General features: G+C 42.7%; 1 protein-coding gene across 1 annotated transcript in view; it reads right to left on the minus strand.

Annotated features, from left to right (window-relative positions):
• Positions 1–4,260: 4,260 nt before the first annotated feature.
• Positions 4,261–18,649, minus strand: part of pacrg (PARK2 co-regulated) — a 257,244-nt gene continuing 242,855 nt past the window's right edge. Inside the window, exon 5 of the mRNA XM_021584416.2 lies at positions 4,261–4,748. Coding sequence (XP_021440091.1) covers positions 4,588–4,748 — 161 coding nt within the window. The 3' untranslated portion in view covers positions 4,261–4,587. The remainder of the gene's footprint in view (positions 4,749–18,649) is intronic.

Below are 18,649 nucleotides of genomic sequence, written 5' to 3' on the forward strand. Positions count from 1 at the left end.
CTGTTCTTTTTTCCCGTCTGGTTGAGTGTGTGAGAGGAGCTGGCCGGGCGCAACCTGCGGTCCTATTCTGCAGCTGACTGACTAGACAGCTCACTCCCCACCAGGTGACACAACAGACCCTGTCCCCCTCTTTCGGGATCCATTTCTCTCTTTCCAGGAGTCCTCCTCGCCACTGTCTCTATACCTCTGCCTTTACACACACACACACACACACACACTCTGCCGCAATCTCTCTGTCTCTCTCGCTCTCTTTCCCTCACGCTTTCTTTGTCTCTCTATCTGTTTCTCCCCCTCTCATTCTTTCTCTCTCTTCTTTCCATATCTTGCGCTCTCTTTCCCCCCCTCTTTCTCTCTATCAGACACTGCTATTCGTTCACAGCGCACAACTGGGCTATTTCCATCGCCTTTGTATTGCTCTGTTGACTCACCGTTACAAAAGCCTTTGTTCGCCTGCCACTGCTATGATGCGGCAAGACGGAGACACACCAAGGACACACTTGAGCTCTGTGAAAGTGACCTTCTGCAGCAGAGCGGCCAGCGAGCTAATGGAACAAGCGCTAACAGAAGGGCTAGCGTAGCATGGCATTAGCTCTAGCTGGGCCAGTTGTAGAGAGGGTTTATTGGCACTCAGTGATCTGCGGAGGCAGCTGTCGAGGGCAAAGTTGGTAGTGCTGAGTGACTGCACCCACCAGGAATGCCCAGGGTCTGGGGTGACCCTCCAGTGGCTCACATTGCAGCACAGAGTAAGGATAAGGCCAGGTTGGGGATTAGGAAAAGCATTTTTTTTTTTTACTTGCTATATTGTATTTACTTCACCACCATGGCCTTTTTTAGCCTTTACCTCCCTTATCTCACCTCATTTGCTCACATTGTATATAGACTCATTTTTCTACTGTATTATTGACTGTATGTTTGTTTTACTCCATGTGTAACTCTGTGTTGTTGTACGTGTCGAACTGCTTTGCTTTATCTTGGTCAGGTCGCAATTGTAAATGAGAACTTGTTCTCAACTTTGCCTACCTGGTTAAATAAAGGTGAAATAAAAAATAAAAAAATAAATGAAAAACGTCCTCTTCCATTAACAAACCTGTCCCAAAGGTGGAAGAGGGCCAGAGAGCAGAAATGGCGGGGCACTCATTGGGAAATGGGCATGCCTATAGTGGGTTGTTGTAGGACACGAGGGACGGTTACATTAGGACCCAATGGGAAGGCTTCACTCACATTGCATAGGTGTCAGATCCTTGCTCTGAATTCTTTCCATGGTTGTGCTGAATGTTTGTACACATAAATCATAAATATTGAAGTCTGTCAAACCAGATCAGTGCTTTCTTTACAGTACTGTACTTTCTTTACAGTACTGTAGTTTCTCTCCCACATTTTTCAGTGTTTCTTTTCTTGCACACACACACACACACACACACAGCTTTACAATGCTAACATTATAGGAAACCTTACACGGCACAAATACTATCAGAAACTTCATACCTTGGATTTGGGGCTTGTGCTATTTTAGCAAAGCCAGAGAATTTCCTTAATATTCTCAACACACATATAGTGTATCAGGAAAACCTGAACACCCAAATACAGAGATATTGCAAAATGTTTGAATGAAGTGTGATCAATATTAAACTCCAAAACACCCAAACAGGCCGGAATTTCACAATAGGCAGTGAGTGAATCAAACGAACCCTCTAAAATCATCTGTAATAAAAAACATTCAAATCCTTTTTTTCTATCAGTTGTAGAGGACAAAGTCTTGCAGCTTCAAACGATTTTCTCAGTTTTGGGAACAAAGCGCTTCTAGGTTTTTGGATTGGCACATAGGGTGACAAAGTGAAAAATAGCTCATTATACTTCAAGAGGGAAGTTAGACTATGATCAGCAGCAGTGGTCTCGGAAATGAATGTTGCTCTTTTAAGGTGACCCATTTCATTTAGAGAACACAAAAACAAAAATTCAACTCATTTCATTTCACGCTGGGCCTTCCACACCAGTGATCCGGTCTGAGGCAAATCAGACGCAGTCTAGTGCAAAGCTTCAGATGAGGTCAAATAATGCCTTACATGCTCTCTTTTCGTGCTCGTTTCAGTTTGCACTCCCCTTGCATGAACAGCTCCTGCTCTGTTGCTTGGCTCTAACGTTGTCACGACTTCCGCCGAAGTCGGCTCCTCTCCTTGTTTGGGCGGCATTCGGTCGTCGACGTCACCGGCTTTCTAGCCATCGCCGCTCCATTTTTCTTTGATCCATTTGTTTTGTCTTGTTCCCTGCACACCTGGTTTTCATTCCCCAATCACACTGCATTTATTTATTCCTCTGTCCCCCTCATGCCTTTGTGTGAAATTGTTTGTGTTACGTGTTAATTGTTGACGTGCCAGACTGGTTTGCTTATACCGTGTTGTTCACGGAGGTGTTTATTGTTAAACAGAAATTATTGTGACTGTTTTGCGCGTTTTGCACTTTTGCCTATGGGCTGGAGGTTTCGACGCAGTGGCGTCCGTCTGTTGGATTCTCCTGCCTAAATAAAGTGTGCCCCTGTTCACAACTCTCTGCTCTCCTGCACCTGACTCCGCTCCCAGTACGCACACACCTGACAGACGTTTGGATGTAGAAGGCCAATAGACTGCCTAGATTTGATGCTAGTAGGGTTTATGTGTGTGTTACTACTCTGATCTATTGGATGCCTGTGTGTGTGTACGTGTGTGTGTGTGTACGTGTGTGTACGTGTGTGTGTGTGTACGTGTGTGTGTGTGTGTGTGTATGTGTACATGCGTGTGTGTGTGTGTGTACGTCTGTGTGTCTACATTACTGATCAGCCCAGCTGGAGGCCAATGTCAATTTCCGCTTCTGCACTCTCACCTACCTAAATGAGCATTGGTCCAGAGTGATCGACACACAATACAGACTCTATTTGACACAGATTAGTTCCTTTGATGTGACCTAATCGAGCTCAAAACAGACCCTTTGTGTGGAGAACAGAAGTGGAGTCGGACTCAAATTAAGAAGTTGTAGCACTGAGCTGCAGGGTACACAGTGAATTGATCCAGTCATGGAGTAGTGGAGAAAACATACTGTTATGGGAAGGGATATATTTTTAAACCATGAATGACAGACTTACTGTATTAAGCATCAACAACATATAAACCTTTGGCAGAGACACACAAAGCACCCAAACACATGAGCAATAAGGTGTTATGAAGTTGTCTCGTGTTAAACGTATTTTCTCTGTGCAGCTGTAAAGATGCTTGGCGGTGGACGTTAGTTACAACGAGAGCTGGGGCGAGTGTCTTTGTGAGTGTCTTTCTCCGGTGAGTCGGCGTGGTGTGATGTGAGCAGCAGTCGGATTAATTCGGACATTGTTGTCGGGGAGAGGCTCTTGTTGAGTGAGCTATCTAATTAAGTACTGTACTCTAGGCTACAACAAGGCAAGCCTTAGAGAGAGGACTGACGAGACACAATTATGGTGTGACTGGGTTGGTGTGAGAGGCAAGGCTGTAGAATAAACGGACTTGTGTTGCTTCCCTACCGGGTCAGGGCGCAGTGTGTCGGAGGTAAACACCATGCCCACGTACGTGACACATGTACACACAGGTATGAGTACACGCATGCATAAATACGCATTCACACAGTCTCACACTCACAGAAACACACACAGGTTACTGTGTTCTGTGACAACGAGTGAGCGGCACCTAGGAATGCTGCTAGCCCTCATTCCACCAGGCATTTCACCAACATGTTTGGGCACGCTCCAGCATGGGAAGGAGGGCGGAGATTTTCCAGCAGCTGTCGTAGCAGGGGTCCGTCTGCCTTCCGTTCTACACAATAACACTATTATTAGGAGTATTACTATTTTTATTGTTATTACATTCATAAACCGTTACTATGATATATGGCAGGGGTATTCAAATCTTACCGTACAAAGTCCGGACTACCCCTGGTTTTCTGTTCTACCTGATAATTAATTGCACCCACCTGGGGGAAAAAAAAGCTGTGGAACTGGTTTCGAGGTTCGGATTTGAATTCCAGGGATATATTGTAAGATTATTTTGTAATAATTGGGTCCATATTATTTCAGCAGCTGTTATGTAAAGGTATTTTTGAGTTGTGCCCAAAGGGTCAAATGTACATGTACATAGAGGTACTCTCATTCACAGGAACAAAACAAAAACGAGTACCTGGAGCTAGTAGAAAAGAGTAGGTCGTTTAGTGTCTAGTCTACACCAACGAGAAACCCATTCAAATACAGCAACGCGTAGGAAGATGCATCTGACAATATTGCTTTTTAATGAGAATTCATTTGAGCGAGTGTTCTTTTGTTCCGCTTTCGTACCTGAACCCCCCGTTCACAAGTGAAGTGACAAAGAAACGGACAAAAGAAGTGTATGACAGTTGTAGAAATATACGGTGCACATTCCCAAATGACACAGACAGGTGAAAAAATAATAATGACTTGCGGTTTAGTCATTTAATGGGTCAAAAAAAGGTAGCGTAGAGAGAGGTTGGCTCAAGTTAGGATGAGTTGGGGAGGGGGAAGAAAGGGTTGGGGGGGTGAGTTAGTGATGCTGGGTCTTCGCGGCGGTGTCCATCCAGCTAGTTGAGCATGCAGGACTCGTAGGTGGGCACCATGTATTTGATGTTGATGAAGGCGTCCTCACCCCCGTAGCGCTCAAACACCTCCAAGGTCTCCTGGATCAGGTCTCCGATGTTCTCCCTCTTCTGCTGGCTGTAGTCGATGCCGTCTCCCGAGTTGACTGTGGAGATAGAGAGGGAGGCGAGGTGTTAGGTCATTGTCTGAGATCTATGCATGTACACACACACGCGCACACACACACACACACACACACACACACACACACACACACACACACACACACACACACACACACACACACACACACACACACACACACACACACACACACACACACACACAGAGATACAGTAGGTGTTATGGGCTGAGAGGGGAGAAACAGTGAGCATTGTTGTCACGGCAGCAGGACTCCCTCTAAGAGAGTGATACAGAAATACATTTCACCAGGCCACGCTAAATCTGATGCCGAAGCTAATGAGATGTTTCAAACACAATGCTGCCCACTGAATTCAATTTGCATTTCTTTCCACCTATCTCACTCTCTCTCACACACACACACACACACACACACACACACACACACACACACTCTCTCTTCTCTCTCCTGCGCTGGCTCTCTAGCACAAATGTAACACAATGACCGAAAGCATGATGAACCTGTAGCGTACAGCAATGTAAAGCACATGTGCGTGATGTTTTCGCATACCAATTGTCCTTTGTTAAAGGTTATTTATCTATCGTGGTTTTGTTCCAAACTGGGCATGCTCAGTGACCTGAGGCATAGTGGTGTTCCCAAGGCAGCCGAGCGCGTGTGTGTGTGTGAATATAAGGTGAGCCCGCATTGCCTGTATGTCTGTTTATCTCTCGCTCTCTCTGTCTCTGTCAGATTCAACTGAGAGTCAGCAGAGGAGCGACAGCACTACCACAATCTCTCACCCTCCTTGTATATATGTAAGGCCCATTGTGGTCCAGTGACAAGGAGGCCATAGAGCACAGCCATAAAACTGTCCCTGAGGAAGATGTGTGTGTGTGTGTGTTGTGTTGTGTGGCCGGGGTAGACAGGGGATAGAGAATATAAAACACACACAGCCCACTGACACAAAAAAACAGGGACTAGCTACAGTACATTACACTGGAGCCTGACTGCTATTACTGCAAATGGTAGAGCTACACACACACACACACACACACACACACACACACACACACACCTTGCTGTCTACCAGAAAAGAGCGGAAACTTGTTGTCAAAAAACCTTCCTGAAGTGTCCTTCCACCCCCAGATGCTCCCATCCCTCCCGCCCCCTCCCCTCCCCCCAAAACAGCCTCTGATTGATACTGTAACTTTATCAGGCCACTGCAAACTGCCAATCTCCTGCTGCCGCATGAGACACTGAGCAGAGCTTTTCTAAGGGAGTTCAATCAGGAAGGACTGAAACCCACACAGACAGATACAATCAGCCTCTGGTGGTTGGTTGTAGGCAAATGATGTGGTACAAGGATTCACGAACGTTTTACGTTTTACTTGCCAAAAAGACATTTGGAGAGTTGTTCTTTAACACGCAAGTATGCACTCACAAAGGCCAACACACAGTCTCACACACACACGCACACACACACACACACACACACACACACACACACACACACACACACACACACACACACACACACACACACACACACACACACACACACACACACACACACACACACACACACACACACACACTGTGCAGGTATCCCTCCCTTTGTCGTGGCAGAAGGGAGAGTTTCAGTATTTGATGTAGACAGGAGTGATTTGTGATTCAGAACATATAGAAATATCATGGGAACACATTGACCTCACACTAGACACTGAAAGAGATAGGCACTCCACCTGAGAGTGAGAGAGAGAACGAAAACAAGAAAGAGAGAGAGAGAGGAAGCCTACCTGCCTGTTCTTCCCGTTTCAAGTGGGACCCCTCGTGCCCCTCGCTCACAAGCCCAATTAGGACTGAAGAGAAGCTCTGAAAAGCCTTCTCTCTCTCCCTCTCTCCCCCTTTTCTTTCTCCTCAATCTTTCTGTTCTCACCTCTCTGCTAGCTGCTCGTTAAAACCCAAATAGGGCTAGTCACATAAAAAGAATCCTGACAAGCAATAACTGTTTGGCCAACGTAGAACTCTGTAGTCTGATAGGCTGATAGGACTCTGTGTTCTGTGTGTTTCTCTAAAGGTTTGGGCTCATTCCTCATCTCTCTTTCTCCCCTCTTTTTATAAACTTTTAGTTTGATACATTTTTAATACATGATGCAGTAAGTAGGCTGCCTGTGGTATAGGTTGTGGATGGTGCCAAAGGGAGAATACAGTATAGTATAGCCTAAAACCCTTTTAATTAACCTTCAGAGGCTAGAGTAGCGGTTTCCCAGTCTAGCTAGGAAAAATGGCTTCGCTGCCATTCTATCCAAGTCCACGCATTCAGCTTTGCAAAGACGATGGAACAAAATGACTAAGGAGGAAGCGTCTCCTGCCAAAGTCTGGAGACACTTGTGCAACTGATTGATGGCCAATAGTACTGGACAAGGTTATAGCCTACTAGAGGCAACAGATGTAAAGGTAGAATACGGAGCCATAATATCCCTCCTTGTTCTCTCTCTGTGTGTGTGTGTGTGTGTGTGTGTGTGTGTGTGTGTGTGTGTGTGTGTGTGTGTGTGTGTGAAACTGTGTGTGTGTCAGAGGCCTAACGGCCTAGCCGGTCTCTCGCACTTTATAAAGTAATTCTAAGGGCTCAAGCTGGGCCGGAGGGCCATAAAAGCTTAATAGGATGCAAAACTGGAAAATGGGAGCAAAGCACTGTAGTAAAATCTGTCCCCAAAGCCCATGAGACCAGTAAAGGAAGTGTATGGATGAACAACCAATAGAATGTGTGTGTGTGTGTATGCGTGTGTGTGCGTGCATCCGTGCATGCATGCAGGGTTGGAGAGTAACGGATTACATGTGAGGGATCAAAACAACAAAAAACAGTGACTGTAATCCATTACGTTACCAGCAAAAATATTGTAATCAGATTACAGATACTTTTGATAAACTAGATGATTACTTCGACAGATTACTTTTAAAACGACCTTTGACACTTCTCTGTCTTCTCAATGACATTCAAATCAGCATTGAAAAAAAGGCACAAGTTTAAGTTTGTTCCATCTGAGCGAGTCGGACCACAAGTCAGAGACCACTATGCTGACACACCAAATGTGTTTGATGGATCGCGGGAAAATAGCAGGAATGGGCTTTTGTAGGCTACAGTCCAGGCTATGTCTTCCAATGGTACGACTGCTGTCGGCATCCAAAGATTATCCAACTTGAATAAACACTTGGAGGTAAGGATGACAGCGGTGGTGTAGTCTACGGCAATACGGATATCACTTACTAATGATATCTATATTGCGCATTGATGTGAATCACACTACTGCTCTCATTGAGCTATTTGCACTTTACGGATTGTGGTTGTTGTGGATAGCTGTTCACAAATCTAAATGTGTATTTGAAACCAATAATGGTTTAATTCAAGAATTTTAAGCTGCCTATCAATCATTGTCTTTGAAACCAGTGGACAGCCAGTGAAAAATGCACTCTTGCAACAGCTGCAAAGTGCAGATCCTAGCCTATGGAATAGAAGTGGGCCTTCTATTGCTAAATCTAATTCATGCTGGTAAAAAATACAAATCCATAGGCCTAATGGACACATGCTCAAAGGAGCACACTTTTGATAGACTTTTGTGGACTTATACAGTACCAGTCAACCTGAAAGGCCGCTCAGCAAGGAAGAAGCCACTGCTCCAAAACATCCATAAAAAGGCCAGACTACAATTTGCAACTGCAAATTATGTGGATATATATTGAAGAAACATCTCAAGACATTAAAGCTTGGTCGCAAATGGGTCTTCCAAATGGACAATGATCCCAAGCATACCTCCAAAGTTGTGTCAAAATTGCTTAAGGACAACAAAGTCAAGGTATTGGAGTGGCCGTCACAAGGCCCTGACCTCAATCCTATAGAACATTTGTGGGCAGAACTGAAAAAGCGTGTGCGAGCAAGGAGGCCTTACAAACCTGACTCAGTTTATCACAGTGCAATCCGTTTTGTCACCAAAGCCCCATATACTACCCACCATTGCGACCTGTACGCTCTCGTTGGCTGGCCCTCGCTTCATACTCGTCGCCTAACCCACTGGCTCCATGTCATCTACAAGACCCTGCTAGGTAAAGTCCCCCCTTATCTCAGCTCGCTGGTCACCATAGCATCTCCCACCTGTAGCACACGCTCCAGCAGGTATCTCTCTCTAGTCACCCCCAAAACCAATTCTTTCTCTCCTTCCAGTTCTCTGCTGCCAATGACTGGAACGAACTACAAAAATCTCTGAAATTGGAAACACTTATCTCCCTCACTAGCTTTAAGCACCAACTGTCAGAGCAGCTCACAGATTACTGCACCTGTACATAGCCCACCTATAATTTAGCCCAAACAACTACCTCTTTCCCTACTGTATTTATTTTATTTATTTATTTATTTTGCTCCTTTGTACCCCATTATTTTTATTTCTACTTTGCACATTCTTCCACTGCAAATCTACCATTCCAGTGTTTTACTTGCTATATTGTATTTACTTTGCCACCATGGCCTTTTTTTGCCTTTATCTCCCTTATCTCACCTCATTTGCTCACATCGTATATAGACTTGTTTCTACTGTATTATTGACTGTATGTTTGTTTTACTCCATGTGTAACTCTGTGTCGTTGTATGTGTCAAACTGCTTTGCTTTATCTTGGCCAGGTCGCAATTGTAAATGAGAACTTGTTCTCAACTTGCCTACCTGGTTAAATAAAGGTGAAATAAATTAAATAAAATAAAAGTTACACCAGCTCTGTCAGGAGGAATGGGCCAAAATTCACCCAACTTATTGTGGGAAGCTTGTGGAAGGCTACACGAAACGTTTGACCCAAGTTAAACAATTTAAAGGCAATGCTACCTAATACTTATTGAGAGTATGTAAACTTCTGACCCACTGGGAATGTGATAAAATAAATAAAAGCTGAGATAAATCATTCTCTCTACTATTATTCTGACATTTCACATTCTTAAAATAAAGTGGTGATCCTAACAGACCTAAGACAGGGAATTTTTACTAGGATTAAATATCAGGAATTGTGAAAAACTGAGTTTAAATGTATTTGGCTAAGGTGTATGTAAACCTCCGTCTTCAACTGTACATACTGAGATCATGTGACAAATCATGTGACACTTAGATTGCACACAGGTGGACTTTATTTAACATAATTACGTGACTTCTGAAGGTAATTGGTTGCACCAGATCTTATTTAGGGGCTTCATAGCAAAGGGGTGAATACTGTACAGTACATACAGTATGTGTCACATTCTGACCTTAGTTCTTTTGTTATGTCTTTGTTTTAGTATGGTCAGGGCGTGAGTTGGTGGGTTGTCTAGGTTAGTTTTTCTATGATTTGCTATTTCTGTGTTTGGCCTAGTTTGGTTCTCAATCAGAGGCAGCTGTCAATCGTTGTCCCTGATTGAGAACCATATTTAGGGAGCCTGTTTTCTATTGTGTTTCGTGGGTGATTGTTTTCTGTTGTGTGTCTGTACCAGCCAGAACTGGTTTCGGTCGTTTCTCTTTGGTATTTTTGTTATTTCCGTGTTCATTTTAATAAATATGGACACATACCACGCTGCGCATTGGTCCTCCTCTTCTCCTTCATATGACAACCGTTACAATATGCACGCAACACTTTTCCGTTTAGAATTTTTAGAATTTCTTGAAACAAGTTATTATTTTAATTTCACTTCACCAATTTGGACTATTTTGTGTATGTCCATTACATGAAATCCAAATAAAAATCTATTTAAATTACAGGTTGTAATGAAACAAAATAGGAAAAACGCCAAAGGGGGTGAATACTTTTGCAAGGCACCGTAAATAGCACTTTTCCGTAGTGCTCGGTGACTGCCATTCCATGAGCACAGCATTTATTTTTCAACTCGAATCAATGAGCCCAATCAGTCCTCCGTGACAAGAAAATCAATCAACAGAGTAGGGCTGGCCTATCAATCCTTAGTTTTGGGGTTATGCTCAGGTAAAACAATTTGGCTGATCTATACTTCCATATTTCTTGAAGATCAAGGGGTATAACATTTATTGGAATGACTGGAATCCTGATAGACTTTGGTTTTAAATGTAAAGACATCATTTAATCGTATTATTATTATATGTAGTAGAAAGCGATGGGTTAGAAGAAGCCTACATAACCAACCCATAAAGTAAAATTGTACATTAATAGGGCCAGCTACGTAAACTTTAACATTGATTTAGCCTTTCATAGATGTCGTTCAATTGGTAACATACATTGGTGTCTTCTTCCAATGCCTCTCAAGGGGAAAATAATCTAAAAGTAACTGAATGTAATCAGACTACGTTACTGAGTTTGGGCAATCCAAAAGTTACGTTAGTGATTACAATTTTGGACAGGTAACTAGTAACTGTAACGGATTACATTTAGAAAGTAACCTACCAACCCTGCATGCATGTGTGTGCTAGTGTGCGCAAGAGCATTTCTGACACTGATCAGAGCCAGACCGCTCTGCAAATTACAAAGAGGGAAAGTCCAATGCTTTGGCCCATGTTAGCAACAATTTACATATTCTCCAACAACCAAATGCACTCAGCAACACACTCGGAGAAAATGTTCTATATTCATGTTGTAGGCCTATATCTCTGACTCTTGAACTCATAATTGTATTTTCATAAACGCCGCCCACCATACAGGCTCTCCCCACCTACCAGCTAACCCAAATATTTTATAGCAGCACAAAAACAGAAAAAGAAACATACAGGCATTTGAACAATACAATTACATAAAAAGCAAGACTTATCCCTGTAAAAGAGAAAGGCCAAAGAGAACAACATGCAGTGTGATCTACTCGAGTGGGGCCTGTGCTGTTTGAATATAGTGTTCAGCACTAAAGCAGAGGAGGGTGAGGAGAGAGTACTATGTTGTTGTGGCGTAGTTTGCGAGGTGGACTCTCTCTCTCTCTCTGCAGCTGTGGCATGTGTGTGGAGGCTAGTAGGAGGCCGAAGGGCCAGAGGCCAGGCCCAGAGAGGGACTCTCTATTAGTGGAGACATTTTCCAGCTGACATGAAGGAGGGGGTGGTGGCAGCCTGAGTGACACAATGGGGAGCGGGGGAGGCTGTCCCCTGGCACAGACACAAGGGATCCTGGGTAATAAGACAAGGCTACGGCGCAACAACTGAGGTTCATGTATATTTCAGCCATGGTCTACTTATATGTTACGTCCCAAATGGCACCCTATTCCCTTTATGGTGCACTATATTTAACCAGGCCCCATAGGTCTCTGGTCGAAAGAAGTGCACAACAGTGCACTATAAATGGAATAGGGTGCCATTTGGGACACAGACCAGTCACAAAGGTGTTTGGAGGCATGCAGCATCAAAGAGGGGCGAAGGAGGAATTTGAAATGATTCTCAATATTTAAAGAGGTAAAAAGAGTGTGTTTAGCGACGGGCGGGGGGGTGTTAAAGCTCTTTGTGCAAATGTCCTTCAGGAAAACTTTTACTTTCTCCCCCTCTCTAGGCAGACAAAAAATCTTTAAAAACAATACCTATATATAAGAAAAGAAAGGAAGAAAAGAGAAGGAAAGCGGGAGTTGGCTTGGCAGTGCTTTGAGGGAGATGGGCGGTCGATACGGAGTGCCATGGCAACTCCCACACAGCCTGCGTCCCGATTGGCACCCTTTTCCTTTTATAGTGCACTACTTATGACCAAGGCCCACAGACAGGGCTCTGGTCATAAGTAGTGCACTATAGAAGGAATGGGGTGCCATTTGGTATGCATCCACAATCTGGGGGGATTTAAAGGGGAGTGTCATTTGACAAATCAGCTCGATGGTAAAAAGAGGTGGAGAGAAAATGTGTCCTTCTGTTTCTGTCCTTCATGTCAAATCCCTGGGATTGAGCGCACAGGAGTTTGGTGGCACCTTAATTGGGGAGGACGGGCTCGTGGTAATGGCTGGAGCGGAATGTATCAAATACATCAAACACATGGTTTCCAGGTGTTTGATGCCATTCCATTTGCGCCGTTCCAGCCATTACTATGAGCCGTTCTCCCCTCAGCAGCCTCCTGTGATTGAGTGGTTCTTAGCAGACTGGGACTAGGTGAGGAGGTGAAGAGGTGGGAAGATGTGGTGGCTGTGAGGCTAGCTCTCTCCACCTCTCTCCCCTCTCTTCCCCAGCCAGATCGCTCAAGATTGACTTCGAAATTGTCCTGGAAATTCCTTCAAAATCAGCCACTAGGGGCAACGGTGAAAGCTATTACCATCAAGTAGGCTTGGGTTTTGCTGTGGCTTTATGGATGGGGGTGGCAGATAAATGTAATCCCATGACTATGGATCCAAAACTTGAGTATTCAATCCCAGTGATAAACATGTGTTTGTAAAATTTTAATTTGAACCCTATCTGATACCTTAACCCTTAAAATAATCATTCAGAATGAATGCCTAAACTTAATGTAATCATATCCAGAAACTTGAATCCTTCATTTAACCATTCGGATTGTAATCCCATGACTCTGGATTCGAAAGTCGCATGTTCAATCCCAGTGGTATTCACTGGATGATTTTTTAATATTTATTTTTAAATGGAGGTTGGAACCTAAATTATTTTCCAATTGTTTCGTTCTGAACAGAACCACTATTTTTTTTTAGTTCTGGTCCACTTTTCCGAGCAGCAAAATACAATTCTGAACCGGTTCGAACAAAAAAAAAAGGTACTGGTTTATATTGCTCCTTTCTGTTCCTTTTTTAACCTGTGAAATCAACACTTTTTCACATTTAGCTCATTAAATTAATACACCAATCAGAGCGGATAGAGCAGGCAAGCTAGTTGTTTACATGCGTGATGGACAGATAATTGTAGCCTATGGTGCAAGACGGGACTACAGTATGGATCACTTTCGACCCCGGTTCTGTTCCTTGAAAAATGTTGTTATTTTCCGGTTTTTGGTTCTGCTCCAGAACCTTATCCCAAGCCTTAACTTAGCCATTTGATAAACTTAATGTTTTAACCCAAAAACTTAAAAAAATCACACAAACAGCTATGAATAAACTCTGTCAGAATCAAATCAGGACAGTCATTATTAATACTAACTGACTTCATTGTCCCCATGGGGAAATTTTGTCTTGTTATGACATGCATTATCTGAATTAGGTCCACAGAAATATACCTAGGAGAAGCGGCTGCTATGGAGCAACATTGAATGTCCTTTGAGCTAGCTAGCTAAGAAGCTTGAGCTAGCTAACGTTAGCTAACAAGCCTGTGTGTGCAGAGCGGCACCCGAATTAAAAACACACAAGTTAATCCATTCTTCTCGAGCAAATAAAAAATATCTCCCTATCTTCTGAATCACGCTTTTAACATCAGCACAGTAGCCTATGTTTCTGGAGGGGGAGGTGCAGGTAGGCTAAACACACACAGAAAAAAAGGCCTGGAACGTAAAATAACGTTATTAACCAGTTCCCATGCTTTTAAAATAACGGTTCTGTTCCGATACAGTATGGATCACTTTCGACCCCGGTTCTGTTCCTTGAAAAATGTTGTTATTTTCCGTTTTTTGGTTCTGTTCCAACCCCTGGTTTTAACCTTATCCCAAGCCTTAACTTAGCCATTTGCGAAACTTCATGTTTTAACCCAAAAAGGAGAAGTTTAGCCAAAATACAGAAATTCCCAAACTAGTCCAGCAGAGTTTGCCCTCTCCCCCTGTAGTGCTGTACTGAAACAGCTGCAAAAACGGGTCACGTGACTCGTGACGTTTGCTGGACGCATGCCTCGCTCTGCTCCGCTGCCAGTGAATTCATGATTAAGAAATCCGTGAAATCCGTGAAATGTGACAAACAAAAACCCACAAATTCTGACAAACTCCAAGCATTGATTATGCAAGAATGGGCTGCCATCAGTCAGGATGTGGCCCAGAAGTTAATTGACAGCATGCCAGGGCAGATTGCAGAGGTCTTGAAAAAGAAGGGTAAACACTGCAAATATTGACTCTTTGCATCAACTTCATGTAATTGTCAATAAAAGCCTTTGACACTTATGAAATGCTTGTAATTATACTTCAGTATTCCATAGTAACATCTGACAAACATATCTAAAGACACTGAAGCAGCAAACTTTGTGAGAATCAATATTTGTGTCATTCTCAAAACTTTTGGCCACGTATGTAACTGTATGTAAACTTCCGACTTCAACTGTAGAAATAGGCAGGGATAGAAATTAAACTAGCCCGCTAGCCTGTGGCTTGTACTTTTCAGACCGGGCTAGTAGAAAATGTGCCAAACTAGCCTACCAGGGAAATGTTCTCTTTTCAAATATTGCATGGCACAAATTTTGGACCCGGGCTAGTAAAAATTGCAGTCTACTACCTAGCTGGCCAGTGTCCAAAATCCTTGCATATACTGTAGGCCTTGGTGCTGTACAGGATAACGTATCTTCCCTATGCATTTATGACAAGGGGGTTGAAGAGACAATAGTGTCACCTTACATTACAGAATAGTAAAACAAAAAAGTGTTGCGGAATTCTGCTCGTTATTCTTCATAATCCTAATTCCCCATGACTGATGTGTTGGCTAGACATGGTTAATTAGCATGAAAACATTCCAGGCTGTGAACTGCTGTATAACAGTGATTGAAATAAGTTAAACAAGTTAAATGGTTAAATAAAGGTTAAATATATATATATATATATATATATATATATATATATATTTTTTTTTTATAAAAAAACCTGGCCCATGGAACCACCTTGGGTATATGATTGGCCATTGTCTGGTCTATTGTGTAGCCTATTTGTAAACTCTCCCCCTATAATTAATTTTAGCGCCATGAAAATGTATTAGATGTTAAAAAAATGGTATAACATGACTTGTGTGTTAGGATGGAAGTTTTTATTTGTCAATACACAACACAATAACACATGGGCATATATCCAATACTAGATCAACTTCCTCTCCCTTTCACAATTCACAGTGTATGTATCATGAACTTCCATTGTGTCACAAGTAACTGAGGTAAATTTCCCTATCTGAATCACAGGTTCTGGCCTCAATTGATTGGTCTTCAAAGGACCAAACACCAGCAAGCTCATCTGGCACCCATGTAAATAATGGATATTTTCACACCTTTTCCCAATGTCTGATGTGTTGGCTTGCCATGGTTAATTAGTATGACCACGTTTCAACCTGTGAACTGCCTGTCTCCTAGAACCACCTGGAGTAATTGAATATCTATTGTGCATTCATTTGACAACATGCTTTGAGAGTACATTCAGCATCTATGTGTAATAATTTCACATTGATCTTTTGATTTAAATGGGTAAAAGAGTAAAGCTCTTTTAAATGTTTAATAATATGGTCGATCTCCTGAGTCCATGGGCTTTGCAGCTGTGTCCAGACCTCCAGATGAACCAGAAAGGGTCCCTGAGTCTTCGGTAAGTAATCCGGAACAAGGTATATTATTTTCTATGATTCCGTATATCAAAGTGTTATTCAGTATGTCATTTTTCTTTAATTTTAGAACGCTTCGATCATTTTGTGTATTGTCTTTCTAAGGAGGATCGGGGAAATAGATCTCAGCAACAGCAGCCTCCTTCACCTTTTCCTACACAACATTCAAAGTCTTCACCTTCCCAGCTGGACACCAGTTTTAGCTCCCCTGATGATGACGAGGACCACACACCACTACATAACCCCCCAACATTCACGAGCTCAAGTTGCAACTTCTTCAGAGCTGTTCACTGGTGTCACTTTCACTGACATAAAGGACTGGGCTGAACAATGCAATATACAGTTCCCTGCACGATCAACATTCTTCGCACTACAGTCCTCTTACTTCCTACTGTTAATACATCAGGATTAAAGACTGAAGAAGAAAATAAAATGTCCACTATGGTCCGGGATGGAAATGCTGGGAAGGCAGTCCACATCTGTGCTGATAGTCCTGGCTATTCCACTAAATATACAACATACGGTGCCTTGCAAAAGTTTTCATCCCCTTTGGCGTATTTCCTATTTTGTTGCATTACAACCTCTAATTTAAATTGATTTTTATTTGGGTTTCATGTAATGGACATGCACAAAATAGTCCAAATTGGTGAAGTGAAATGAAAAACATTACTACAAAATAAAAAACGGAAAAGTGGTGCGTGCATATGTATTCATCCCCTTTGCTATGAAGACCCTAAATAAGATGTGGTGCAACCAATTACCTTCAGAAGTCACATAATTAGTTAAATAAAGTCCACCTGTGTGCAATCTAAAATGTCACATGGTCTCAGTATATATACACCTGTTCTGAAAGGCCCCATAGTCTGCAACACCACTAATCAAGGGGCACCACCGTGAAGACCAAGGAGCCCTCCAAACAGGTCAGGTATAAAGTTGTGATGTACAGATCAGGGTTGGGTTATAAAAAAAATATCAGAAACTTTGAACATCCCAAGGAGCACCATTACATCCATTAGTAAAAAATTGAAATAATATGGCACCACAACAAACCTGCAAAGAAAGGGCCGCCCACCAAAACTCACAGACCAGGCGAGGGCATTAATCAGAGAGGCAACAAAGAGACCAACGATAACCCTGAAGGAGCTGCAAAACTCCACAGCGGAGATTTGAGTATCTGTCCATAGGACCATTTTAAACCGTACACTTTACAGAACTGGGCTTTACGGAAGAGTGCCCAGAAAAAAGCCATTGCTTGAAGAAAATAATAAGCAAACATGTTTGGTGGTCGCCAAAAGGAATGCGGGAGACTCCACAAACATATGGAAGAAGGTACTCTGGTCAGATGAGACTAAAATTGAGCTTTTTGGCCATCATGGAAAATGCTATGTCTGCCGAAAAACCAACACCTCATCACCCCGAGAATAACATCCCTACAGTGAAGCATGGTGGTGGCAGCATCATGTTATGGGATGTTTTTCATCGGCAGGGCTGGGAAACTGGTCAGAATTGAAGGAATGATGGATGGTGCTAAATACAGCGCAATTCTTGAGGGAAGCCTGTTTCAGTCTCCAGAGATTTGAGACTGGAACGGAGGTCACCTTCCAACAGGACAATGACCCTAAGCATACTGCTAAAGCAACACTTGAGTGGTTTAAGGGAAACATTTAAATGTCTTGGAATGGCCTAGTCAAAGCCCAGACCTAAATCCAATTGAGAATCTATGGTGTGACTTAAAGATTGCTGTACACCAGCGGAACCATTCCAACTTGAAGTTGAACTTGAAATCCGAGTGGCTAGATGTGCCAAGCTTATAGAGACATAGCCCAAAAGACTTTCAGCTGTAATTGCTGCAAAAGTATTGACTTTTTTGGGGAGGGGGGGGGGGGGTTAAGTTATGTAAGCTCAAGTTCTGTTTTTTTTGTCTCATTTTGAATCTTCAAAGTGGTAGGCATGTTGTGTAAATCAAATGATACAACCCCCCCAAAAAAAGTCCAGGTTGTAAGGCAACAAAGTAGGAAAATGCAAAGGGGCTGATGTAACGGTCGTTGGTGGAAGGTGAGGACCAAAGTGCAGCGTGGTACTTGTTCATATTATTTATTTTAACTGAACAAGATCAAACAAAGAAACATAAAGCACAACCGAAACAGCTCCGTCAGGTGCAAAACACACTAAACAAAAAGTATAATCACCCACAACTCAAGGGTGAAAACAGGCTGCCTAAGTATGGTTCTCAATCAGGGACAACGATTGACAGCTACCTCTGATTGAGAACCATACCAGGCCAAACACAGAAATTCCAAATCATAGAAAAAAGAAGATAGACTGCCCACCCAACTCACGCCCTGACCATACTAAAACAAAGACATCACAAAGGAACTAAGGTCAGAATGTGACAGGTGAATACTTTATCAATCCACTGTATAGGTCATTATAATTACTATCATAATAAAGATTTTAAGAAGTTTTGCAAATCATTGGTGAAAAAAATTGAAGAAAATGT

Source organism: Oncorhynchus mykiss, chromosome 25 (assembly GCF_013265735.2).
Source record: "Oncorhynchus mykiss isolate Arlee chromosome 25, USDA_OmykA_1.1, whole genome shotgun sequence".
Taxonomy (NCBI): Eukaryota; Metazoa; Chordata; class Actinopteri; order Salmoniformes; family Salmonidae; genus Oncorhynchus; species Oncorhynchus mykiss.